Source organism: Peromyscus leucopus, chromosome 7 (genome assembly GCF_004664715.2).
Source record: "Peromyscus leucopus breed LL Stock chromosome 7, UCI_PerLeu_2.1, whole genome shotgun sequence".
Classification (NCBI taxonomy): domain Eukaryota; kingdom Metazoa; phylum Chordata; class Mammalia; order Rodentia; family Cricetidae; genus Peromyscus; species Peromyscus leucopus.
The window spans coordinates 107,085,189-107,112,613 of record NC_051069.1 but is presented as its reverse complement, the minus strand read 5'-3'; the positions used below and the strand labels follow the sequence as shown (position 1 = coordinate 107,112,613).

Below are 27,425 nucleotides of genomic sequence, written 5' to 3'. Positions count from 1 at the left end.
GCATGGGAGGACATGTTTGTCGCTGTTTTACTATTAAGGCATGCAGGAAGAGAGGGAGGCTACCCGAGGGCTGCTTAGCCGGCTCCAGGCTTTGCCTCTCTTCCTTCCCATCATCAAATCAATTCTCCTGAACTTAGAAACTTATCTCTCCATTCAGGAACAGGCAAGAAAACCCGTTCTCCGAGAGATGAAGTCAGTCGCCAAGGGTCACACAGCTACTTCACACACAATCGTTTACCGCTGTGGTACAAAGTGAGTGATTTTGCAAGATCAAGAGGTTGACTGACTTTGTGACGTCATCTCAGGACCAAAGAGTAGGAGGTGGAGACTGAGAGGGCCCTCGAGTGTCCCCAAGGATGTGGCAATAACGCTGCCAGAGACGTTCAGGCTGGGGCTGACCAGTGTTCACCTAGTGACCCCCACACTGTCCCCAAGGCTCTCAGTGATTCTCTAGCATCATTAAAGGCAATGGAAATATTTTGTGAAAGACTAAATAAATAACACAAAGAAACAATGAAGCTATGATTACAACAGGACAGGCTTCCTGAAGCTCCAAGTGTGTGCTCCAGGCGGAGGGGGAAAGGCCTTGGGGAAATAAAGGGAGAAACTCAGTTTCCAACAACACACCGCAGAGCCTGTAACATTTTCCAGTAAGTGGCCATTAATCCAGTCTAAATTACAATGGAACATTAATTGAGTTTCTCCTCTCCCCTGTGAGGCTAAAATCAGTTCCTCCCGCCTTGTCCACTCACTATGAGGAAGACTCCCTGGCTGTCAAAAGCAGCCCAAAATCTCACAGTGGGGATGAGTGGAAGAGATGGTCAAAGAAACAAATCCTGCATCAACTGTGGGGTACAGAAATGATGCAAAGCAAAATTACCCACACAGCGCAATGTGGGACTAGAGAGAGGCTTAGCAGTTAGGAACACTTGCTTCTCCTCCAGAAGATCGGTGTTCAGTTCCCAGGACCCATGTTGGGCAGCTCACAACTGCCTGTAACTATAGCTCCGGGGGATGGCACATCCTCCTGTGGCACCTACACACATATGCACACACACACACACACACACACACACACACACACAAAATAAGTCTTCTTTTAAAAAATAGCACAGTAACAAAAAGGTCAAAATGTCCAATTTAAGCAGATACAAATAAAACCTAGAGTGTCTGATAAGTGGTTTTCACCTGCAGATGCTAACGCTAAATAAGCCACTGTAATTTCTACATGTGTGCGTGTGTGCGCCTGTGCCGTTTACACACAGGTGTGCAGGTAAGAACGAGGAGGCCAGAGGACAGCCCCCAACACTGCTCTTCAAGGGCCATCCACCTTTGTCTTTTGAGTCATGACCCCTCACTGAGCCTCAGGATCACCAGTTAGGCTAGAAGAAGCAGAGACTCGGAGTCTCCACGTCCCCGGGGCCGAGATGACAAGCCCGAAATGGCACGTCTGGAGTTTCATGGGCGAGCTTGCAGGCCAGGCACCCCGAACTGGCACATCTGGAGTTTCATTGGCGAGCTTGCAGGCCAGGCACGCTACCCACTAAGCATCTCCCTGCGACTGTAGCTCTAAAACATGAAACAATCAAGGAAGCTCGGACTTTAGGAGTCCACAGAGACCATCTTGCCTGACACAGCTCGGCCTTATAAATCTGACATGATAGCAATTATGTGCAAATGTTACACCTTTTAAAGCACCCCAAGTCTCTTTATAGCTTGGACTCTAAAGACAGTTCTCAGAGAAACATCACCATGCCTCCCTCAACCTCAAATCTCGAGGGTGTTCCCAACGCTGGGAGCTGATGTTTCTGAGAGGGCCCCATCCTGGCCTAGGCTAATGTCCTACGGGGCCAGTTGTCACTGGTACTCCAGCCTCAGGAGTGTGCTGCTTGGAGGACAGCTGCCACTTCTCCAAGCTGGCACCGCCCTACTCCAGGGCTGAGGGCCTGGGACACACCAGCCATGGCTGAGACATTTCTAAGGTTACCAGGTCTGGGCCTGCCCTCTCGTTAGGCTCCAGAGCGAGAATGAATGTGGAGGCCTTGCCTGGACCCCACTACTCAGAAATCCCTGCTAGAGGACAGGCCACATTCCCAGCCTCCCAGAAACCTCTGTGATGCAGCCATGAACTCTCCTGTCCCACCCTTCCCATACACACCCGGGGGCAATGGTAGCCTAGTTACTCTATTCTTGGAGGCCTCAGTTTTCTAGATGTCATAGGAATCTACAGCCTTCCAGACACCCCCTCAGCTTCTCTGCCCAGGTGACCTTGCAGGTAAACATAAATTATACACTTCCCATCATGAAGATGGCAAGCTTGTTGGCCTAAGTGTCCTCAGCACTAGCCTGCATTTGCCTGACTACATTTGACTGAGACCCATGAAGAAATAAATGCACAAGGGCCAGGCATGGATGGTTCTCCTGCTGACAAAGTCCTGAACTTTGAAATCTCTCTGCAGCTGCTAGCCTTCTTATCTACCCTTCCCACCTCCAACCAGCTAGGCTCCCAGAATGCCATTCAGCACTACTTGAAAAGGCTTTGTTCTCCGTGTACTAGGAATCACCAATTCTCCAGCCAATGCTACCACTAACCCAGAGACCTAAGGACATAAAAGGTCATTCTAAGAAAGGAAAGATCTGCTGGATGGTAATGGCTCACACCTTTAATCCCAGAACTTGAAGACAGGAGGCAAGGGAATCTCTGTGAGTTCAAGGTCAGCTTGGTCTACAGAGCGAGTTCCAGGATAGCCAGGGCTACACAAAGAAACCCTATCTTGAAAAACAAAATGAAATATAAAGAAAAAGAAGGGAAAGACCCACAGCACAGATGTTTCTGGGTTTTCCACACTGGTTCTACCTTGGGTAGGTCTGTGTTCTTTATAGGACTCAGGAGAAGCAGGACAGAGCATCCATCTTTTCAATCCATGTCCACCCTTGTGACCTTCACTGACTATCTCTGAAGACCTGGGAGCAGCCAGACAGCCACAGATGGGACAACCCACTCCCCAAAGCTACAGTAACGGGAAGTCATCATGCCTGCGCTCATGGCCTCTGGGGCAAAGCCAAGCCCTCTGAAGCAGAACGAGCAGCTTTCCTGCAGGACCCCAAAGCACCCACCTGTCTTGGGGCTCTGCAGCATCAAGCCACGGGGGCCTGAACTCCCACTGCTAAGACCAGACACCCCACTCCTTTTCAGGAAAACAAAACAAGACACAGCATCATGGTGACTAGGGATGTAGTTCAGTTGGTAGAGTGAGTGTGTGCATACTAAACCCTGGGTTCCATCATGAGCTGGGCATGGTAGCACATGCCCATAATCTTAGCACTCAAGTGGTGGAGGCCGGAGGATCAGAAGTTCAAGGTCATTCTGGGTAACATGAGGCTCTAGGTCTATACTAAACAAATTCAGAACCAATATCTTACAGACACTAAGGGTCTGTCTAGTATATAGAGGGCTGGGCTACTATATTCAAATACTTAAAATCTTTATTTAAATAAAACCTAAACACTTGACTTTGCTTGCCTACTCTTGAGTAGAAGGAATGTCCTATGCACACAGCTATGGAAGTGGGCTGGGTAGAGCCAAGGACATGGGGCTGGCCCAAGAAGAGCAAATCCAAGAAACGTGAGTCACTCCCGTCTCCATGGAGCAGTCCAGGAAGCACACAGCAGGGGGATCCAGGAGGAGCTGGGGTGACCTCCAGCCTCCCGTGTTCCCAGGAAGACCCTTCTGTACTCCATCACAACGGCAGTTGGCCCCAGCGTCTGGGTGCTCCTGGCCTTGCCCACTTAGTCTCCAGCAGTCCCCACAGTCACGGCCACACAGAGAGGACTCAAAGAGGCAGAACTGTCTCGGTTACAGAACAAAACATTTGTCCACCTCACAGACAGGACAGAAGCAGGCTCGTCACAGTAGCCTGCCTTCTCTGTATGTGCCCAGCTGTCTGACCGGGGGAAACTGAAGCCGCTAAGCAAATACAGCCTGGCCTAGGAAGAGGACCTGGAAGGGGCGGAGGCCTCTCTGCTGCAGGCAGGTTTGATATGCTTGGCTAGCACCACACACTTTAATTCAAGTCCTGGGCTCCTCCCTCCAAAGCGGCTGCTTTCACAAACCCTGCCTAAACAGAGGCAATTCCAAGATGAGGAGAAACATGGGCTTCAATACCCGCAGCAGCAGCCTACCCTGAAGCTATGAATTGTGATCGACATTACAAACCCACAGAACTGCATGCTAGGGTAAGCCCTTAGACCGACACAGAACAAGGTGTGCACACATTCTTCATAGGAGCTCACTTCTGACCACATGTTGAAGGAAATGTGATTTTCCAAAGCCAAGGATTTCTTTTCCTTTTATTTTTTTTGCATGTATTAATTACACATCATTTGAAGTTTCATAAAGACAATTGCTTTGGGTATATTATGTACTTTGATATATTCATCTCCCCTGGTCTCCTTCCTTCCTTCAGTCTCTCTTGTGCTTTCAGATAATACATAGTCATGTATATAACTGTGTGTGTGTGTGTGTGTGTGTGTGTGTGTGTGTGTGTGTGTGATGTGTGTGATCAAGGAATGACAAATGCCTTAATAACTGAACACTAAACAATGATTTTGGAATCGATGTTTATAGGTATACAGGTGTGTATATAAAGAATTCTAGGACCTAGTTTGTGGCTGTGATAAAAACACTGGCCTGAAATAGCTTGAGAAGGAAAGGTTTATTTCTTCTTACACTTAACAGTCCATCATGGAGGGAGGCTGAGGCAGAGACACAGACAGGAACCGAAGCAGGGAGCATGGAGGAGCGCTGCTGACTGGCTTGCTTCCCGGGCTTTCTCAGGATCTTTCTTCTACAGCCCAGGAGGATGCCCGCCCAGGGATGGCACTGCTCACAAGGGGCTAGACCCTCCCACATCCATCAGCAACCAAGAAAACTCCCCCAAACTTGTCCACAGGATGATCGGATAGAAGCCACACCTCAACAGAGATTCTTTCTGCCTAGTTATGTCTACGTTTGTGCTAATTTGACAAAAACTATGACAACCCACAATTAAGAAAAAGCATGCTGTTCATCTTTATAAGTCTGGCTTATTTCACTCACTCTGAAGATCTCAGGCTCCATCCATTTTGTATTAAAGCAGAATTTCATTTTAAATGGCCCAACACATATATGTGTGTGTGTGTGTGTGTGTGTGTGTGTGTGTGTATGTATGTATGTTAGTTGTGTGTATATTTTATATATATGAAACTATATACATATATAAAGCTTTCTGTATGTAGTCTTTTGATGGGCATCTAGTCTGTCTTGTATCTTGGCTCTTTGAACAGGGCCTCAAAGAACATGGACACGCCGATGTCCCTGGGGAATCCTGACTTAGAGTCCTTCGTGTGTACAGCTAGGAACAGGAGAGCCTACTCATAGGCTAGCTCTATTTTCAGCCTTTGGTGAAGCTAGTGTGTAGGTGTGCCCGTGTGTGCCCGTGTGTGCCTGTGTGTGCCCGTGTGTGCCGGTGTGCCGTGTGTGCCCGTGTGTGCTGGGGTGTGCGGGTGTGCCTGTGTGTGCCCGTGTGTGCCCGTGTGTGCCCGTGTGTGCAGATGCCCTTGCCCATGTGGTCACACGTGGAAGCCAAAGGTTTACTTAGGCATCTTCTCCGAACACTTTCTACTATTTTTGACAAGATCTCTCAAGGAACTCAGAGCTCACTGATATGGCTAACATGGCTGGCGAGTGACCCCCCTGGCAGCTGCCTGTCTCTGTCCCCGGTCCCCACACTCGGGTTACACACATGCACCACTACACCTGGTCTTTCCTGGGTCCTGGGGATCTGAAGTCAGCCCATGCCCTCACAGCAAGTACACTAACCCCAGAGCCTTCTCCTGCTCTAAATTAGTCTTCTTAACACACTGACCTCACAATCATTTTTCTAGTTGTTCTTAACTCAGCTAGAAAATAACCTATCAGGTCTAGCCTTAAATTATTTCCAAACATCACCAAGGAGCGATAAATCTCTTAGTAACTGAAAATAAGGCAGAAATTTAGGAGTCTGTGCTTACCAGCAGACGGGTCTTCAGTAATAAACAAGTATTTACCTCCCCCAAAAGGAAGAGAGGATTAACTACCTTCCATTCTATGCACTTCCGTCTACATGGGAAATAAAGAACAATGCTATAAATAGCAAGGTTAGAGAGGAAGAGGGAAAAGCTTATCTAAACCATTCCTGAGGAGGCTGTGGCAAGTCCCGAAAGCTGACTGAATAAAGCAATTAAAAAAAGAAGAGTATCTGAAGAGGAGAAAAGGGCGATAGAGAACATTTAATAGTTTTGACCTTTTGCATCCATTTTACAGATCAGGGCGCCATTGTTCACAGCCTGCGGTTTACCTACAGCCACAGGGCTCATTAGCCTTGGTCAGCAGGGAAGGGCGGGGCTGCTGGCCTCTCACCCACTTCTGCGACCTTTCACGCTCGCTCTTCCAAAGGAAGGTTCGCCATCACAGACAAATGGGTTGTTTAAAATGTGGTATATGGCTACAATGGAATAGTATTCTGCCCTGAAATGGAAAGAAATTTTGATACATTCTACTACATAGAATATACTCTGAGGCTGCTGGGCTAAACGAAGTTAGCAAGTTACTTATTTGTGTACATATTGGATGATTTCATGTGGATGAGGTATCCAGAGTAAGCAAACTCATGGGGAAGTGGGCCGGTGGTTGCCAGGGGCTGAGGAGGAAAGAGATGGGGAATTAGTGTTGACTGGGAACAGATTCAGATGGGAACCATGAAAGAGAGAGGCAGTGGGACAGCTGCTCAGTGCGAACTGGATTGGGACATACTTCAAAAATGGTTACAATGTGGTTATGTTTATTTTTAACAATAAAAATTACAAGGAAAGGAGCCGGAGAGACGGCTCGGCTGGTAACAGCAGGTACCCACTGGAGTTAGATTTCCAGTTACAGGGGATCCAGCGCCCCCTCTGGCCACCACAAGCACTGCACTCACATGCACATACCTACCTACTGACACACGTGCACAATTAAAAATAAAATGAATATCTTTTAATTACAAAAAAAATAGAATTTTAACCCATTAATAGTTGCTTCCTCTCAGGATCTAGCAAGCAAGATTCTGCCTCCTCCCACTCCAGAAGCATCATCAAGAAGGCTGCATAATAACATGTGTGTGGTGTTCAGCTTGGTACCCACTGGGTTCCGTTTCCTCTCTCCAGAAAAAGCAGCCCTGGGCATAAGACAGTCACATTTCAGTAAGAGCTCCAGCTGAGACCTAGATAGAACTCAGTGTTGTGGCTGAAGCAATCAAACTCATGAAACAAGCAGTGACGAACAGCCGAACTACCAAAACTAAATGTGGCCAAGGTTGTCTGCCCTCCGGAACTGCAGGGCTTGTCTCTAGAGTACATCTAACATCAAAACAAAACCTGAAGCATGCCAACGGAAAAGGGCCATATGGTAAGACCTACGCTGCACTGAAAAGGCCAACAAGTCTCCCTGTGCTTAATACATCTTTAATAAGACCTCCATCAGCTTCCCCTGAACCTCATTTTCTCATCTCTTCAACTTGGCTGTGAACCCTGACCCCAGCCAGGCAGGGTGATACTGCACTTGTAGCATCCAGGAGACAAAGCCAGGAGATCACACGGTCCAAAGCCAGCTTCACTACATGGAGCTCCAGGGCAATCAGGGCCTACACAGCAGGACTCCGCCTCATAAAACTACAAGAAAAATGCTGAGCCCAAGACGATGTGATCATAAGTATGATCACAAATTCAAGAGCCTATCCCAGCTCCCAGCACCCGATAGGTATTTAATAATTGTCAGGTGAATTCCAGTCTAGGCGCTTCCCAGAGAACATTCCTCAAGACAGCCACACAGTCAGGCACTTTTAGGATACAGCCTTGGAAAATGTGGACATCTGTACATTAGAAGATGTCATTTAAATAGTAAACCTGCACAATGTGTGGAAACTTATTTGATGTAGAGAATCTATTTTTGCCTCCAAAAGTCCTGGCTCCAAGAAGAAACTTAGAATTCTTGAATCCCAGGGTCATTTCCAAGACCGCGGACCTCCTTTCAGCCCTGACTATCCTATGGAGCCACTCTCCTTTTCTCGTGTGTGTGTGTGTGTGTGTGTGTGTGTGTGTGTGTGTGTCTATGTGTGTGTGTGTGTCTGTGTCCATGCCCATATGTGTGCACTCATGCATTTGGAGGTGAGATGCTAACATCAGGGGTCTTCCTCAGTCACCTTCACCTGATTCTGACACAGGTCTCTCACTGAACTTGTAGCTCTCCAGATCACCTAGGCTAGCTGGCCAGTGAGCACTGAGTGTCAGGGGTCCTCCTGCTTGGGCCTCTTCAGAGCTGGAACACAGGTGTGCATTTTTTTTTTTTTTTTTTTTTTTTTTTTGGTTTTTCCGAGACAGGGTTTCTCTGTGTAGCTTTGCGCCTTTCCTGGAACTCACTTGGTAGCCCAGGCTGGCCTCGAACTCACAGAGATCTGCCTGGCTCTGCCTCCCAAGTGCTGGGATTAAAGGCGTGCGCCACCACCACCTACAGGTGTGCATTTTTAAACTGGCTTTTTAAAAATGGGCTCTAGGGGACTGAGTGGGGTTCTCACGCCTATGCAGCAAGCACCTCACCAGCAGCGCCCTCTCTCCAACCCCAGGACCTTCTTCTTAACTGGACAGAATACCGAACAGCATCCTCTTGTTTGACTCACCATATTTATTTGAGGTAATGTTAAGCTCTTTGGAAAGCAGAAAGCCTTGTGTAAAAGCAGGGCTCATTATTTAATAAAACAGATGGGGTTTCTTCTTGAATTTTTAAATGGATGGGCTCAGCCCTTTACACTTCCTTCTAAAACAAAAGAAAAACCCACCCAAACCTCAACCGCTTTTGATTTGTAAATGGATCATGATTGATTTTTATCCTGTGTGGGGTCCTGGCCTTCAGCATTAAGGGAAGAAAACCAAATGTCTTTACCATCGAATGCCGTGGTCTGGTTCTTTCCCTGGGAATGACCACTGCTTAAGAAATGCACATGAGAAATAAAAGGCCTGCTGCCCTGAGAGTATGGCAGTCTTTAAAAATCAACTTTAAAGCACAACCAGATGTGATCGATTCAGACCCCTTCAATCTCAAACTTAAGAACGTTTACACACAACATCAGATCCTTTACGGCAACCAGGGCAGGGAACTTAACAAATGGATTACACAAATAAGACATTCACAGCTAGTTAAGGAAAGATAATCCAGGCATGGTGGCACACGCCTGTCATTCCAACAGCCGGGAGGAAGGCTGAGGCAAGGGGACAGAGAAGTTCAGACCAGTTCCAGCTTCATAGTGAGGCCTGACTCCATACAACCCATCATAGACCTTCCAAGGCTCTGCAGATCACTTTAACAGGACCCAGCTCTCCACCCTTAATTATCAGTTCACTAAAAACATCCACTGAATACCTTCTGAGGATGTTACATGACTGGAGAGTTAATCAGAAAATTCTCATTTATTGAGCTTGGGACTGCGTTAGGCAATTGAAACACCTCAAATCCCTTGTCAGGAGGTACCACTCTCCCCAGGGGAGGACACAGAAACTTTCCAAGCTTGTGCGAGATCACCTAACTGGAAAGGAGGAATAGACACCTGTCAATCTTGTGACTGTTGGGTAGCACCACATCCTGAGATACAGTTGGTACCATCATTGCTACTGACTACATTTCTTTCAAACGAAACAAACTATATTCATTTGTTTGTTTATTTATTCATTTATTTGTGGGGCAGGGCATGTGCACACGCTACTGCACAAATGTATGTGGAGGTAAGAGGACAGCTTATAGAAGTCAGTTCTCTCCTTCCACCACGTGAGGCCTGGTGCTCAAACTCAGGCTTGGCAGCAGCCGCCTTTACCAGCTGAGCGTCTCACTGGCCCTCTCACTGCACCTCTCAATCCATGAACACTCTGCTAATTTTACCAGGCTGCTCTCAAGTCACCCCAGACTCATGAGATTTTCCCCATAACAATAAAAAGATGGGTTGTTTGACGTCTCCCGCTGAGCTCTGGCTTCTTGCCTTGCTGGGTTCAAGGATAAAGGATAAAAGAAGTGTCTGTACTTGATTTTATCACATGTACTGACTTAATTTTGGGGAGGCTTAAAATACTCTGGCGTGGTGGTTGGAGACATAGTTGGGGGATCTGATACCTCTGACCTCCAGCCTCCAGGGGCACCTGAACTCACATGCACATACCCACACAGACACATGATTAAAAATAAATTCAAAAAGACATTCCTGGTGTATTTAACAGTCACTAATGTTTAATAGTGCTCACTCTATTTTTCTGGCAATCTCCCCAAGTCATCTCCCTTTGTTCTTATCTTCTCCCACACTCTGACAAAGATGGCATACGGGCATAATGATACTGTCCTCATATGACACCAATGTAAACTTGACGTGTTGCTGCAGGGATGTGCTGTGAGTTTATCTTACTTTATGCCCTACTCTTTTTTATTTCCAATTCCTTCTGTACTTCCTGGTTCCAACAGGATATTTTGGTAGCCTCTCCCATCCAACAGGAAGCACCTGAGAAGCCATGAGGAAAATGTCCTGTGCCAAACCCAAGACCAGTATTTTTTTAAGAAATCGAAAGCTTTAGGGACAGGAGAGATGGCTCAGTGGTTAAGGGTGTGTACTGCTCTCACAGAGAACCCAATTCAGGTGATGATTCAAAACCACCTGTAAATTCAGCTACAGGGAATCTGATGCCCCCTTCTGGCTTTCCTGGGCACCTTCACTCATATGCACACAACACACACACACACACCACACACACACACACACACACACACACACACACACACTTAAAAATAAAATCTCTCTGGTTTTTTTTTTTTTTTTTTTTTTTTTTTTTTTTTTTTTTGAGACAGAGTTTTTGTGTGTAGCCTGGCTGTCTTGGAACTCACTCTGCAGACCAGGCTGGCCTCGAACTCAGGGATCCACCTGCTTCTGCCTCTCGAGTGCTGGGATTAAAGGTATGTGCCACCACCTCTTAGCAATAAATTCTTTTTTAAAATACAAAAAAAAGCTGAAGACATTTTGGAACGGTGACCCACACAAAGAGACTTTACCAAGCTAACCTCCCACTCTTCCAAAGGTTGCATCGTGGACCCTTGGGAAACCCTACTAGGAGCTACCACAGTGGAACAACAGGGGGGCTTTCTGAGCACTGTCACCCCAGCTCTCTCATGAGCTCCCCATAACAACCGGAAGAGGAGTGGAGGCAAGCCGCCATCCACTCCCACTGCAGAGCAGGCAGCAGCTTTAACTGCGCCAAGGATGAGGCAGTGTGGCACTTTATCCTCCGTCAATCCTGCCTCAGCAGCTCCTGCATTCTGTCACCGTGGTACAGAAAGTGACCTGGAAGCCGGGTCTCTCCAGCCCCTGCCCTGTGCTGGCTGCTGTGACTTACAGCAGAGTTCCTCTGTCCCTCACTTCCCTGACTGATGCAGACTGTAAGCCTTAAGGAGATTTCAGTGTCCACAATCATACAATATTCCTGCCTTAATGGCTCCTTGAGCATAGATACAGCTCAAGCCCTTGGGGAGAGATGCCCAACAGAGCATGTATAGGTTGGGAATTCAATCCCACATAGTACCAATGTTCAAACATGAAGTTTCCTATGCTCTCTCCTGTAAGCGGAAGATTTCTGTTTTTTAATCCGATTTTTAATTATTGTAAAAAATAAGTTTAATTATGACATTTTCAAGTATGTAATTTTTCATATTCATGTGTGTGCATCTGCATATGTGGGTATACATGTTTTCATGGTGTGTATGTGTGTGTGCATGCATGTCAAGATCCAAGATTAGTGTCAGAAATCATCCACAAGTGCTCTTCTGCCTCTCAGTCAAACCCAGAGCTCATCACAACAGCTAGTCTCGCTAACCATTTTTCTGTGGGGATCCCTCTGTCTCTGCCTCCCAGGGTTGTGCCACACTCGCCTGGCGTTTGTATGGGGACCTGAACTCTGGTCAAAGTTCTGGTCAAAGCAGGCACTTTGATCGACTGAGCCACCTCCCAATCCCTCATACATGGATCAGTACACACTTGTATCCCTCCATCCCTCACACATGGATCAGTACACACTTGTATCCCTCCATCCTCACTCATCAACACACACCCTCCATCCCTCACTCATGGGTCAGTACACACTTGTATCCCTCCATCCCTCACACATGGATCAGTACACACTTGTATCCTCCATCCCTCACACATGGATCAGTACACACTTGTATCCTCCATCCCTCACTCATGGGTCAGTACACACTTGTATCCCTCCATCCCTCACACATGGATCAGTACACACTTGTATCCCTCCATCCCTCACACATGGATCAGTACACACTTGTATCCCTCCATCCCTCACACATGGATCAGTACACACTTGTATCCCTCCATCCCTCACACATGGGTCATTACACACTTGTATCCCTCCATCCCTCACACATGGGTCAGTACACACTTGTACCCCCCCCTCGCTACCCTCCCATGTCCCCTCCCCATTCCCACTGATCCCTTTCAGTCCCCACATGCTCCCTCTCTCTCTTCTTTACACCCCGATGCCCCATCGCCCTCTCTTCTTGGACTGTGTCTGTGGGATTTTGTCTATCTGATGCCTGTCAGGCGCTTAACAAAACTATATGGGCTCTGTTCCTGAAACACAAGTCAGTCACCTTACACTGATAATAAGTCTTGCTTAGTGCCTAGCTCACTGGCATAAAAGAAGTATATCACCATATGTAATATGCTCAGCATGTACCATGTTAGCAGATACATGCTAGACATTGCTCTAAGAAATCAAAAGTATGATCACTTAAGCTAGACACAGAATTTAAATCCTCATCCACTGTCACAGTGTTAATGAGAGATAGAACTTCAGACTCCGGCATCTGGGGTCCTGAGCTTTGTTCCAGCCACTGTGTGACTCACTCACCTTCCACACAGTGAATCACCGAATGAATTCTCCAACTTGCGTAATCATGCTTATCTGCATAACCATGCTTATCTCTCTGGACCTTGATACACCTCAAAAGCTCGTCTAGATGACATCTGAAAGGTTCTGTTAAACACTAAATGCTTCCATTGTCCTTAGCCATAATGTGATTCCCCACCTGGAACAGGGAGCTTGCGTCACTGAGATTTTCCACATTAAGAGAAAATAATGGTTGTTTTAGGAGCCCAAGTTGGTTTCATTTAGACCACAAAACAGGGAAGCAGAGGTCTCCAAAACCAACAGTACAGGCAAGGGCCCTCTCACTGTGGCCTGCCCCCACCTAATCCTGCCTCACCAGCCCAGTCTTCTAGAGAGATCTGAGCATCACCAGCCCTCTCATCTTACAGATCCAAGAACACAGAACCATTGTCCAGTTCTCAGTTTTCCTAAGCAGCTGCTCTTCATCCCGGGACTCCCTATACCAGCCCCACCCTTTCTGTTTTCTTTGCCAAAGTACAAATTAGAATGCGTGTCTGTCCTTAAGGAAAAAGTCAGGTGGGAGCAAAACCATCTTGCTAATTTCTTCTCTGGCTCCATCTGATCATTGTGGAGTCAAGAAATAACCAAAGCAAGAGAACTCAGAGTTCCTGGGCTGAGCCCTGCACCAGTTAGCTACCTCTGCATAACAACTGTGATTCTTCACGGCAAATGATAACGAATGCTGATCTCTCAGCTACAAGTAGAGGTCGGTCTGTTCTATGTGTTTGTGTTTTGGGACTAGTGAGCTGTGTGGGATTTGGGAAGTGCTGAGGTGGGTGGGTAGGAAACCGATATCCTGTCATGGTGCTCCTTGGATCCAACCCTTGACTAGATGACATTTATTATTCATTCATTCATTCATTCATTCATTCACTCAATTGAGACAGGGGCTCATGTACCCTAGCTGGCCTGGAGGATAAACATCCTGGGCCTCACGCATGCTCGGCAGTCCCTCGACCAGCTGAGCTCCACCCCTGACTATGTCACCACCGTTTTAAGATCAAGTTTTTCTTCCCATTAGGACAATATGGAGGTGGACAGGGCCAGAGTTCAGCCCTCCCGTCTGGCCAGCCTGAGCCAACCAATGCTGAAGCAGAGAAGGATGGCAGCTATGAATCTGGCCCATCTTCACACCAGAAGAGAGCCCATGCCTCCGGTCATGTCCCTGCTGGCCTTTCTGTAGACAACAGCTCACAGAACATCCTGCTTGGGCCTTCTGAGTTCCCAATAGTGTGGTGGCACTGTGTTCCCCAAAATATTGTGTACCCTAATAAACTTATCTGGGGTCAGAGAACAGAAAAGCCACTAGATACTTAGGATAGGCAGTGGTAGCACACGCCTTTAATCCTAGCATTCCAGAGGCAGAAATCCATGTGTTCAAGGATACAGCCAAGCATGGTGACTCACACCTTTAATTCCAGAAAGCGGGCCTTTAATCCCAGGGAGTGGTGGTAGAAAGCAGAAAGGTATATAAGGCGTGAGAACCAGAAACTAGAAGCAATTGGCTGGTTAAGCTTTCAGGCTTTCTAGCAGCACAGTTCAGCTGAGAGCCATTTGGATATGAGGACACAGAGGTTTCCAGTCTGAGGAAACAAGACCAGCTGAGAAGTTGGCCAGGTGAGGTAGCTGTGGCTTGTTCTGTCTCTCTGATCTTCCAGTGTTCACCCCAATAACTGGTCTCAGGTTTGATTTAATTAATAAGAACTGTTAAGATTCCTGCTACACAATAGTGTCCTGGGATTCCCCCGCATGAGACAAAAATAATTTACAATGTCCAGACAGTGTCAGAAATGCTCTTGATGACCACATGGGCAAAACCCAAGAAAGCTCAGGGAAGCACAAGGCAGTGTGGACCCAGGCCAGTGAGACCTCTTTTCCAACAAGTGAGAGACGACTAGAAACCAAGGAGCCTGGCACTTAGGGAGGGAGCTGGCTCAGGTCACCAGAACCAGACTAGGACAGGAGGGCATGCAGGCCACTGACATGCACCTAAAGCTCAGACTCAACGGGCTAAACAATGACTAAGTCTTGCCCAAGCATTTGCAGTTGTAAGCAGGGCACCCTAGAAGACCCCAAGTGCCCCTGTGTTCTCACGGCATATCCTGTGGAGCTCACTGGTCTCAGAAGGCAACATGTAAAATGGACCTGACTGAACCTGCAGCTAGAGCCCTCCAAGCTCTGCTGATCCTAGCCTGTGTGGAGTTATACAAGTGAAAAAAAAAATGAACCCATGTTTATTATTGTGTGACATGAAAATGTGTTGTTACAAAGTGATGGAAGACTGATACCAAGTGTTCCTCAGACCCGAGGACTGTGCCTCTGTCCAGTTGCAGGACACTCAGTGACAGTCAGAAGAAGGATGTCATAAGATGACTGGATAAGTTGGGCTGGGTGTTCAATTTCTGCCATATCACTGCTTTGTGGACACTGGACTGTCCCTTTCCCCAGCCTAGAACATCTAGGAGTTATGTGGGAGTCCAGTGATCATCCTGGCATTGCAGTGGTGCTGTGGACAAGTTCTTGACCTTTCTGAGAAGGGAACTCGGGTCCAGAAAAGGACAGTAAGTTTTCCAAGACCCTACAGCATTGTCAGTTCCAGGAACCTAAGGGAAGCTCTGGATTAGTCGGCTAAAGCTTGTCTCTGGGACTTCGTAAAGAGCACCGTGGGTTCTGTGGCAGAAACAGGCAGGGCCGGACAGGGCCTGGACCACAGTCCCCTTCGTAGTCGCCTCTTCCCTGGACATGACTTTGATGCCAGGATCGATCTCAGGACAGATAACCCCACTCTCATGTCAGCGTGTGGAAAGCCAGGGGAATGCTCAGGTGGTGGTGTGGAGGGACAGGGCTGGGGGCGTCTGGAGCTCCCCAGTAAGGAGGGCACTGGGGAGGACCGAGCCACACTCACCTTCATAGCAGGGGATCAGCACCCTGCCTTTGGCCTGGAGGTTGGACGGGATGAGGTAGCAGAATCCGTGGGGCAGGATGTGGTCCGTTTCATAGTAGATGTTCTTCCAACGATGGGCACAGGCCTAAAGGACAGAGAGGGAGCGAGAACGAAAAGTTCACACCAAGGTGTCAGAAAAATGGAATGAAGGAGAATCAGCTCCAGGGAGGCCCCTGGGAGAAGAGAGATGATGAGTTTGAAAAGAAAAGACTGCCATGGCTGAAACTGAGCGTGGGGTGGAAGGAAGGAAGACAGCTGACTGAAGTGAGAGAAGCCGTTTCCAGGCAGAGGGCAGAGAGTGGCACCAACTCTCCACCCCGGGCACGAGAGGAAGAAGGTTCCAGAAAGAGGAGCATTTGGTGCAAAGTACATGAGAATTGAGATAGGTTTGGAGGTTGCGGGGGAAGAACAGTGAGTAGGAAGGTCTAAAGAGGGCGAGGGTGCCAGGCCCCTCAGGGGTGGGGGGTGGGGAGGATGGAAACAGCTTCCGCAGGTGTGTGGTGGGGTCCTATTTACAGTCTGGAAGTTTCCCTTACTTGCCATGCGGACTGCAGGTAGACAGGATGGAAGTGGGCAGCCCTGGGAGAGATGCTGCTTGCCTGGACCACGACGGCATGGAAACGAGAGAGGGGAGGTGAGAGCTAACAGAAGGGAGGAAGGGCAGGTGACGACAAGGCATTGGGAAGAGGAGAAGGTGACAAGGCATTGGGAGGAGGAGAAACTATTCTCTGACTTTACCTGCAGACACTCAGCACGCACCTCCTTAACTGGAAGTCCTTCTGGTGTTGAGTAATACATATCTCAACTGAACACTTAACGAGCTTTGCTAAGTGCACACCACTGTGTCCCCAAACCCTTAGTAAAGATGGCTCCCCAGTGCCAGGCAGTGGTTGCCTTCCACAGGCTAGTCAGAAGCAGCCCTGTGAGGCAAGACCTAAGACAAGAAGGAGTGGCAGAGTGCGGAGCAGAGGGAAGGCTCAGGGCGGAGGGTAGATGAAGCCGAGTGCCGTGTAAATGAGGCTATGAGGAGAAGTTGGGGCAGGTGGCCCCCAGCCAGCTTTCCAGAGTAGCTTTTCAGTGCTGGCGGCAAACTTCTAAGGAGACACTGATGCTGACCAATTTCTATTACGAGAACCAGAGCCACCAGCCAGAGCTCAGACCTGGCTCATCCTGTCCTGCAGAATGTGCTCCCTGCTTTGTGCTGGGATGTGACCTCTGGTGTGACCTCTTTGTGCTGGATGTCACCCTGGGGCTTCTCCAGGGGAAAGGTACCAGGCTTAGGGGGGATGCACAGCCCAGCCCCCTCCTTCTCCTGAGTGAGAACCACTTACTCTGGTATCAGCTCACTTTGTTCTGGACAGTGGACGTGTTTTCTTAAAATAATGAACTTGAAAATAAAAAGAGACTCTAATGTCTTTGTAAGTGTAAAATAGTCAGATTCTAATGTCTTATTTTATTATTATTATTATTATTATTATTATTGTGTGTGTGTGTGTGTGTGTGTGTGTGTGTGTGTGTGTGTGTGTGTGTAGACCAGACCTCAACCTCAAGTTTCATTCCTGAAGATATCTTCTATCTAGTTATTTTGTGACAGAGTCTTCATTTTTACCTAGAACTCACCAATTCAGCTCTTCTGTCCTCCAATCAAGCTGCCACCAGGGACCCTGACAAGCCACTCTGCCCAGAGGCAAAAGAGGGCACACTCACCATGACACACTCAGCATGACATTGGAGATCTGAGCATGCCCACATGTGTGTCTGAGATAGTCAGTGACAGATCAATCAGCTGCCACTCCTACTTCACACTGTCTTCTTGCCTCCCCATGTGATCCTTGTTTTATGCAAACAAACAAACAAAACTCCCACACATTTTTTGTTTCTCAATAGATGAAATCAGCATGCAGTGAGAAACAGGAAAGACCATGAGGATAATTACCTCACACTTCCACATAGAGATATCCCTTGTGTGTGCGGTACCCTACCACGTTGAGACAGGGTCTCTCACTGAAGCCCCAGTTTCAGCAAGGCTGGCTGTCCAGAAAGGTCCCAGAACCTGACTCTCTGCTCTCCACCTCCATGCAGGGACTACAGGCATGCATGGTCATACATGGTTTTTGACATGGGTGCTGCGGATTTGAACTCAGGTCCTGACACTTACAGAGCCATCTCCCCAGCCCTACATACTTTAAATCATCTCTGTACTTATAATGACAAGGCAAACACTGCAGAAATTGTCACATCATGCTGTTCAGGGAGCAATGATGGAAGGTCTGTCCATGCTCAGCACACAGGCAGATTAAAAAAAAATCATTTTGATCACAATTAGTTAAACCCAAAGATACCAGATCCAGAGCCTATGGGTAGGAAGGGCTGGATCCACAGGCACGGAACCTATGGATATAAAGGGCTGACTGACTGATTTTTCTGTGGGGTGAAGGGGAGTTAGTTCTTGCAGTCTCCAGATCTGAGTCCCTTAGATCATCAGTTCCTCTAGTTGAAGGACTCAGTCCATATCTTGAGAGCCTTTGCTACCTATCACATCCTGAGCTGGCGAGGCCGAAGTTTGTCGTGGTGTGGTCTGGCAGCCAGCTGTACACACGGACGGCGTCACTCAATGTTTATTGTATCGTCTGCTTTCCATCCCATAAACTGTTTAGGAGTGACCTTGGAGAATCCCTAAGAGACCTAAATACTGCATTTTACATTCATCTAATTTACAGTATTCTGAGAGGAGAGAGATCAAAGGTCAAAGACGGGCCCCACTCCAGAAAACAGAAAGGGACTCTGAACATAAATTATAAGAAGAAAACACTGTGTTTAGCCTGATTATCATCACGCACACATATCAGTCTGACCTGCATCCTGTGTAAAAAAAACAGGATTCTGAGAAACTGCAAAGCAGCATCATTGATCGACTTGGGAGTGAGTTGGAGGGAAGGGAAGAGGGCAGTGAAGACCAGAAAAGCAGAGAATTCCTGGGAAGCGGCCAGACCTGCTTTGGATTATGGGAGTGGTTCAGAGGTACAGTGTGAGATGAGGAGTGTGAGCAAGGTACAGAGTGTAACTAGGAGTGTGAGCAAGGTACAGTGTGTGATGAGTAGTGTGTGCAAGATACAGTGTGTGACTAGGAGTGTGAACAAGGCCTGGGTTTGAGATGAGGGAAGAAAGAAGAGGAGGAGAAGGGGGAAGAGAAGAAGAAACAGCATGGAGGAAAAGAAAGAGAGGAAGGAAGAGAAAGAGAAAAGAAGGAAGAGGAGAAGGAAGAAGAGGAGGAGAGGAAAGAAGAGAGGGAGGAGATGGGGAGGAGGAGAGGAGGAGGGGAGGAGGAGGAGGTCATCCAGGAGGCAATAATCTGTTTAAATTCAGCATCCAAATCACCCTAGAAAGGGTTGAAGACCCACCATCACTCCAAATCTTGGTCTCTCACACATCTCAGGTTAGAAGGGTGGATTTTCCTCCCGAGGAAAAAATGTCCAATTTCCTTCAAAGGCCTTCTTTGTTGTGTGAACACAGCATTCCTTCCTGGAGGGTGGCTTGGTCACAAATGCCTGTCTGTCCCTGCCGCCCTCACACACCTGCGCTGACTGTGCACAGAAGGACACGCCTTTGTCATGCTTCCAGGTCCACCATGCACAGCCTGGCCACGCCATGGCCACTAAGACACATGTGACAGGCACAGGATAAAATCGAGGCTGGGATGCCACCCCGGAGCAGGTGGCAGCCTGGGAGGCCCAGGAAAAGTTTCTGGGGTGGAAGGTGCCGGGAATATTGTTTGGCAGCTGTTAACTTAAGGAAAACTCAGCAGAGTGTGTTCTCACGGCTTCTGCACTTTTTTGCATATCTCAGCGGAGCCCTCATCCACACGCACACACACCAGACCAGGAAACCGCGACAGGGAAACTCACAGGAACATGCCTGGAGGCTGTGAAGAAAATGGACACAAGGGAAGTAGACAGATGAGAGGGAGAGAGCTCTGACAGGCAGAAAGGAAACAGAAGTTAGAGCCGGAAGACACTGCTTCCACCCAGAAAAACTCTGAGCAGTTTAGATACAGTTTGTTATCTAAGGCTCGGCAGCTCTGATGAGGAGAGACAGTGGTTCTGAATGCTCTAGCTGCCATCCAAGGTAGGTATGTGCAAGTGTGTGTGTGTGTGTGTGTGTGTGTGCGCATGTGTGAGTGTGTGTGCATGTGTGTGTGCATGTGTGTGTGTGTGCATGTGTGAGTGTGTGTGCATGTGTGAGTGTGTGTGCATGTGTGAGTGTGTGTGTGTGAGTGTGTGTGCATGTGTGAGTGTGTGTGTGCATGTGTGAGTGTGTGTGTGTGTGCATGTGTGTGTGCATGTGTGAGTGTGTGCATGTGTGAGTGTGTGTGTGTGTATGTGTGTGTGTGCATGTGTGAGTGTGTGTGTGCATGTGTGTGTGTGTGTGTGTGCGTGTGTGGGTGTGTGTGCATATGGAGGGCAGAGGTCCATACAGAGCATCTCCCTCCACTGCTTCCCAGCTTTATTTTCGAAACAGAAGCTCTCAGTGAACCTGGAGCTCACCTGCAGTCTGACCTGGCTGGCCAGTGAGCTCCAGGGGTCCACTGTCCCTGTCTCCCCAGGTGACGGTTACAGACATGAGTGGCTGTGCTGACTTCATGGTGCTGATGATCTGGACAGGCCCTCATGCCTGCTTGCATGGCATCACTGACTGAGCCATCTCCAGCCCACCTCCCCTGTTCTTGAGAACACTATCTCAGTACTCCAGGGGCGCAGAGCAGAGTGAGAATCAAAGGAACTTGCCTTCGGTCCTGATGCAGCATCTGTTTCAGGGATCATTCGGTCCCCGGGGAAACTGGAAGACACCACATTATCCACAGAGCCAAGACCGGCAGCCACTGAGCTAGTCAGCCTGACGAGCTAGCTTGACATCCTGGGTCTTGCCAGCTTTGGTCCAGATATGGCCATTTGGCATTGAGACAATTCACTCCCTGTCACAGCTCTCCAAGTCCCCCTCCATTCTTTGCTTTGAAATCCACACCAGGTTCTCTTTCAAAGCAGCCATCTGCCTCCCCCACCCCTCTACCCCATCCTTGAAATCAAAGGAGGTATCCCTAGGGAGACAGGTCTCATCCTGTGCTACAAGGTACTCCTGGGGGCTCAAAATGCCTTCTCTACCTTTAATTTAAAAAAATAATACTGTCTCCCAGAAAGATTTCACAGATGAAAGTGAAACATAAAAGAAAATGGATTTAAGTAATATGCACAGACACACAGACACAGACACAGACACAGACACACAGACACACAGACACACACACACACAACACACACACACACACACACACACACACACACACACACACCACACACCTGAAAACCTGAAAACAAAACCATCATGAAATATCACCTCACACTCTTTAGGGTGGCCACTGTTTAAAAAGGAAATGGAGTGTGCTGGGAGTGTGGCTCAGTAACAAGGACATGTGCTCAGCATGCACGAGGCTTCGACTCTATCTTCAGTACCACAGGACAAGAAGAGCAAGCAGAAGAACAAATGTACCTGGAACTTTCTGTATGCTGGCCAAACGCAAAATGGTTCATGCACTTTAGAGGGACAAAGTCTTTCTAACAATAAAAAGTAAAATTACCATGTGGTCTGATAATTTCACTTCCACATATATGCCCAGAAGAAATTAAAAATGAGGTCTCAAATCTTTGTTGATTTTTATAGCAACATTATTCATAATGACAAGGAGCTAGGAGCCACATAAACATGCATTCATGAATGACTAGAGAAAACACACTGTGTACATGTGATAAAGTATCACTGGGTCTTGAGAGAAAAGGGAGAATCCTCATAGGCTATGACAGAGCTGAGCAGTGAGACACTGCCCTAAATGAAGAGAAACCATCACAAAAAGACAAATACTGCCCGCTTCCACTCGAACAGGATCCGACACATTTGAGCACTTCAGAATCAGAATGATGGTTACCAGGAACCAGGGGGTGGTAGGAAGAGAGTCCTGTTCAATGGATGCAGAGTTTGGCATTTGCAGGATCAAGAGTCCCAGAGAGCTGTTGTGTGACAGTGTTTCCAACAATGTTTCCACATGTACTGTGGTGCTGATTTTGGCAGGAAGGTGAGCTTTTCATTTATCAGTGACATACATGCCCAAAGAAAGCGCAAAAGTCTCAGAGCACATAATCCTCTTGAAGGCTGAGGCGCTCCATCGTATGAACACACACGACTACAGCAGGACAAGAGACGTGAGAACTGTGGACACCCTCCATGCCCGCCTTTCCTTCCCAGCACCACAGGGGGCGGCTTACTGAACGAATGGTACGAGCATCGTGTAAGGCAGGGATTGAGCTCCATTAGACAGGATTGCCCACAGCACTACTTCCCACAAATACTCAGCCCTGCCTTCTTGCCTCCTCTGCCAAATGTCTCCGTGCTCCTCACTGTTGCTTCAGACCCCACACTGGGTCCAGTCTCTACCAACAGGCACAGGGCTAGGTCTTTGTCTTGCTCCTTTGCGAGGGTCCACATCCCCAAGGAAGTGTATCCTGGCAGAGTGGGTTATCTCTAGACTCTGCCTGGAGGGGTATCTCGTGCACTGCTGTCTCCAGCTGCCTCCTCCTCTCTCTTGGTTCTGAGTCGAGGCTTTGGGTCCCCTTTGGAGAATATACATACTTGATTTCTCCCCCTCTTTCCCAAGAATGACAGGCAAGAGTCCCTGCCCCTTGGGACTGAGTCACCCTGTGGGGTCAGGCCACCATGCCTAGAGGAATGCGGTGGCTTGGCCATCATCCATGGCTTGCTGAGACAGGGATTAGAGGACTGGAATCCAAGGCCAGCAGACATGGGGAACAGTTCAGTGAGACCCACAGTGGTGTCCAGTGAGGAGGCCCTGCAATGCTGGCGACAGCAGCCAGCTGCTTCCTCTCTTTCAAGGACCCATCAGTGTGGGGGCTCCTTAGTGTGCCGAGGAGGGGCTGAGATCCACAGAGAGCAGAGCCCTCAGAGGGGGCTGGGAACTTTTGGCTTGTATCCTTGAGGAAAACCCATTTCCCCTGGGAGCAAACATCCATAAAGCCTCAGCTTTGACGGCTTATGGCCCAAAGGAAACCCCTGAGATGCAGCAGCTGGACTCACTTTCTCTTCTTGACCTTGAACTTTTAAGACACAAATCTTCCTACAGCCTTCGAGGAAAGCTAATATCAGAAACTGGATCCTCTGAAGAGGATCACCCTACAGGGTGCCAACCACCAGAGAAAGGGCACAAGGAGCCTTCAGGGTGCTGGCCACGGGGATGCCTGAGTGTACATGTGTGAGAACGTCACCACGCTGTGAGGTATGCATGCTTGAGTGCCTCAGCTTATAACTCAACAGGAGAGTGTAAAAGAAGAAAGAGAAAATGGCTAATAACCAAGTCTTGGTCGCAGAGGTTCTTTTTTCATTACATTTATGTGTCTGTTTGTTGTTTGTGTGTGTGTACTTCAGAAGGTAACTTGTGGGAGTGAGTTCTCTCTCTTCACTGTGGTTGTCCCAGGAATTGAACACATTTGTAGAATTACGTTCATGTGAAATTCTAGAAAAACCAACAGCAGTGGCTGCCTCTGGGATTCAAGGGGTTAACTAGATAAAGATACAGAGAACTTCCTGAGATGTTCAAACATGTGAATTTGCTAAAACCTCAAGACTTATGTATTTTATGTAAATGATACCTTGACCTGAAGACATACACAAAAATACTTAGGTAGTAAATGAAATTACAAACTTCTTTCTACCTTTATGTCCCCTACTCTCTCCTAATGCTTCCTGGGACTGATGCATGCTGGGAAAGCACCCTACCACTGAGCTACCCCCATAGCCCAGTGTGTCTGAAGAAAACACAAAAAAACAAATCCTAGGTGTGTCAACCTTTGATACCGTCACTTTCAAGGTTCACACGTGAGAACGGCACAACGGAGTTATTTTTAAATATCACAAAAGTGTCTCACAATGTTTCAAGTGACTTTATGGTTTTGTGTTGGCCACATACACAGCTGTCCTCTGCTGCATGCAGTTGCATGTGGCCTGAAGCTGCAGGTTGGACATACCTCAAAGCAGCAAAGCAGACAGACAAGCTAAAAAGCTGTGCTCTGACTTCCCACCAGCCAACTTGCCTACGAGTTCTTCATTCTTAGGGTGCCACCCTGCCCCAGGTCATCCCCTCCCCAGAGGTCTTACCAGAACACGGCCATCCGCTTTGGGCTGCCGGGCCAGGCTCACCCCCATCCACTCATCATCTCGGTCTTCCCTGCAGGTCTTCCCACAGGGCGCACCCCGGTTCTTCCCTGGAGGGAGAAGAGAGACCAGGGTTGGGTCGAGGAGTGGTACAGCTGGCTGCTTTCCCAAAAGGGGTCCTGGGGGCTCAATTTTTTGTGACTTAAAACAAAGTGTCATGCTGTGGATATTGCTCTATATAAATAAAACACTGATGGCCAGTGACCAGGCAGGAAGTAGGTTGCCAGGCAGAAAGTAGGTGGGACAAGGAGAGAGGAGAATTCTGGGAAGCGGAAGGCTGAGGGGGAGACACTGCAGCCACCGCCAGGACAAGCAGCATGTGAAGACTCTGGTAAGCCACCAGCCACGTGGCAAGGTATAGATTTATAAAAATGGGTTAATTTAAGATAAAAGAACAGTTAGCAAGAAGCCTGCCACGGCCGTACAGTTTATAAGTAATATAAGTGTCTGAGTGATTATTTTATACGTGGATTATGGAACTGCGGGGCTTGGGGAACCTGGAGAGAAGCCCTCCAGCAACACTGTCAACTCCATAGAAACTTGGGACGAAATGTTGCTGTTTAATTCAGCCCTTTCCTCCTCCACGGCAAAGTTCTCCATGAAGAAAACGGCGTCTCATGGATGTCTGAGAAGTCATTGTAACTCACACATGGACAAGACTTCTGATAAGAAAAAATCAGGACAATTCTTTGGGGGTTTTTGTTGTTGCTTTGTTGTGTGCACATGTTGGGGATGTGCATTTGTGTGTGTGTGTATGTGTGTGTGTTGGGGTTTGCATTCATGTGTGTGTGTGTGTGTGTGTGTGTGTGTTTACATGCTTGTGTATGTGTGTACATATTGGGGGTGTGCATTCATGTATGTGGGTTTACATGTTTGTGTATGTGCATACATGTTGGGGGTGTGCATTCAAGTGTGTGTTCATGTATGTTGAGTCCAGAGGCTGATGCCAGGAGTCTTCCTCAATTGCTGTACACTTTATTCTTTGAGGCAGAGTGATCCCAAGGGACTCTCGCTTCCATGTCCTCAAAACTAGGGTTGAGGGCTCATGAGATCACATCCAGTTTTTAAAGTGGATTCTAAGGGATGGACTCAGAACCTCATGCTTTCACAACAAAGACTTGACAACTGAGTCATCTCCACAGCCCTCTGTGTATAACACGTGATGATGAAAAAGTCTTGGTGAGAAAGGGCTTTGGGGAAAGCAAGGCCTGGGAATGGTAAGCGAGCCACTCGCCTCCTCTCCTATCTTAGTCTTCTCAAGCCATTCCCAGGATGTACAGCTGGACCAGAACCAGGCCAACTGGTCTACCAGGGACACTGTCATTGCTCCACTTGGAGACTTCACTTCCTGGACCTGCCCAGCCAGCTACCAGTCACCTTCCATACACAGAAAGGTCCCCAAGGAGGCCTCTTCTAACCTCCAATAGGGAGTTGATCCTAACACACACCTTCCCTCTGGGTTTCACTTACTCTGTTGTTTATTTTAATGTCTGCTCTGGCTGCCGATTTTCAAGGCCCAGGATGACAGGTTCCTTGTTTGCTTTGTTCATTAGCCTATCCCAGAGTCTAATGACTAAAGGATCTCAGTTATGTCTGTGAGACAGAGGGAAGGACAGGGGGAGAGAGGGCAGGTGGGTGGATGATGAGGCCATCCTACATACAAAAAGGGCAAAGGATGAAGGTGTTGGTCCCACTTCTATGCTGACAATCATGTCCACCCACCTCGAGCCATGTCCAGTTCGGTGCATCTCCGTTCGGGGTTGGTGTGGACGCGGCACTTAAACACAGCTCCAGGGGACTTTACTGAAGTGCTATATTTAGAATCTGCCTTTGGTGCACCCACAAGGACCCTGCACATCAAAAAGAAAAAGCAGGCTGTCACAACCAGTGCTAGAGAAGAGACGGTGAGCAATCTGACTATGCATCAGGAAGCTATACTAATTTACTATGTATGTGCATACACACACACACACACACACACACACACACACACACACACACACTACTTAAGTAAAACTACCAATTAAAAAAAACACACAAACCAGTAGAAAAATGAGTCAAAAAGTTTAGTGTTCGTGATAGTTTTATGTCAACTTGACACAAGCTAGAGTCATCAGAGAAGAAGAAGCCTCAGTTGAGAAAAACGCATCCATGAGATTGGGCCATAGGCAAGTCTATAGGGTATTATATTGATTGGTGATTGCCAAGGAAGGACTCAGCCCACTGTGGGTGGTGCCATCCCTTGGCTGGTGGTCCTGGGTTCTGTAAGAGAGCAGACTGAGCAAGTCATGGGGGACAAGCCAGTAAGCAGCACCCCTCCATGGCTCAGTTTCTGTCTCCAGGTTCCTGTCCTGACTTCCTTCAGTGACAGACTATGATGGGAGGTATAAGCCAAGTAAACTCTTTCCTCACCGAGGTGCTTTTGGTCATGGTGTTCCATCATAGCAACAGTAACCCCGACAGAGACGATCAGTAGGTATATGAACAGAAGCTCAACTTCACTAGTTACCAGTTACCAGTACAGGGTAAGGGTAGGGTAGCACAGGGTAAGGTAGGGTAGAGTAGAGTAGGGTAGCACAGGGTAGGGTAGGGTAGAGTAGCACAGGATAAGGGTAGGGTAGAGTAGGGGAGGGTAGATTAGGGTAGCACAGGGTAGGGTAGGGTAGGGTAGGGTAGAGGAATCAGTCTGGGCCTGCTGGGTGCAAAATCCAAAGAGGGATGCAACATTAAGTTCACTTCAGGGTGTTACAAAAATAAATCTACCCTAGAGTTTAAGTGTGTGTGTGTGTGTGTGTGTGTGTGTGTGTGTGTGTGTGTGTAAGCCAGAGGTTACCCCTGTTTGTCACTCTTTGGGCACTATCCATCTTCTGTTTGGAAACAGGCTCTTACTGGCCTGACACTCACAAATCCAGTGAACCCCAGGGACACACCTATCTCCACCCGCCCAGTGTGGGGACTCTAAGCAAGAACCACCACATCTGGCTCTAAGTGGGTACTGAGGATTGAACTCAGACCCGCCACAACTGGATCTAAGTAGGTATTGAGGATTGAACTCAGATCCACCACATCTGGATCTAAGTAGGTACTGAGGATTGAACTCAGATCCGCCACATCTGGATCTAAGTAGGTACTGAGGATTGAACTCAGATCCGCCACATCTGGATCT

At 48.0% G+C, this 27,425-nt stretch overlaps 1 protein-coding gene across 1 annotated transcript in view; it reads right to left on the bottom strand.

Moving 5' to 3' along the window:
• Itga9 (integrin subunit alpha 9) overlaps positions 1 to 27,425 on the bottom strand; it is a 279,440-nt gene that overhangs the window by 234,112 nt on the left and 17,903 nt on the right. Inside the window, exons 2-4 of the mRNA XM_037208241.1 lie at positions 25,982 to 26,109; positions 24,203 to 24,309; positions 15,947 to 16,070 (exon numbers count right to left, since the gene is read on the bottom strand). Of these exons, the coding sequence (XP_037064136.1) occupies positions 15,947 to 16,070; positions 24,203 to 24,309; positions 25,982 to 26,109 (359 nt within the window). The remainder of the gene's footprint in view (positions 1 to 15,946; positions 16,071 to 24,202; positions 24,310 to 25,981; positions 26,110 to 27,425) is intronic.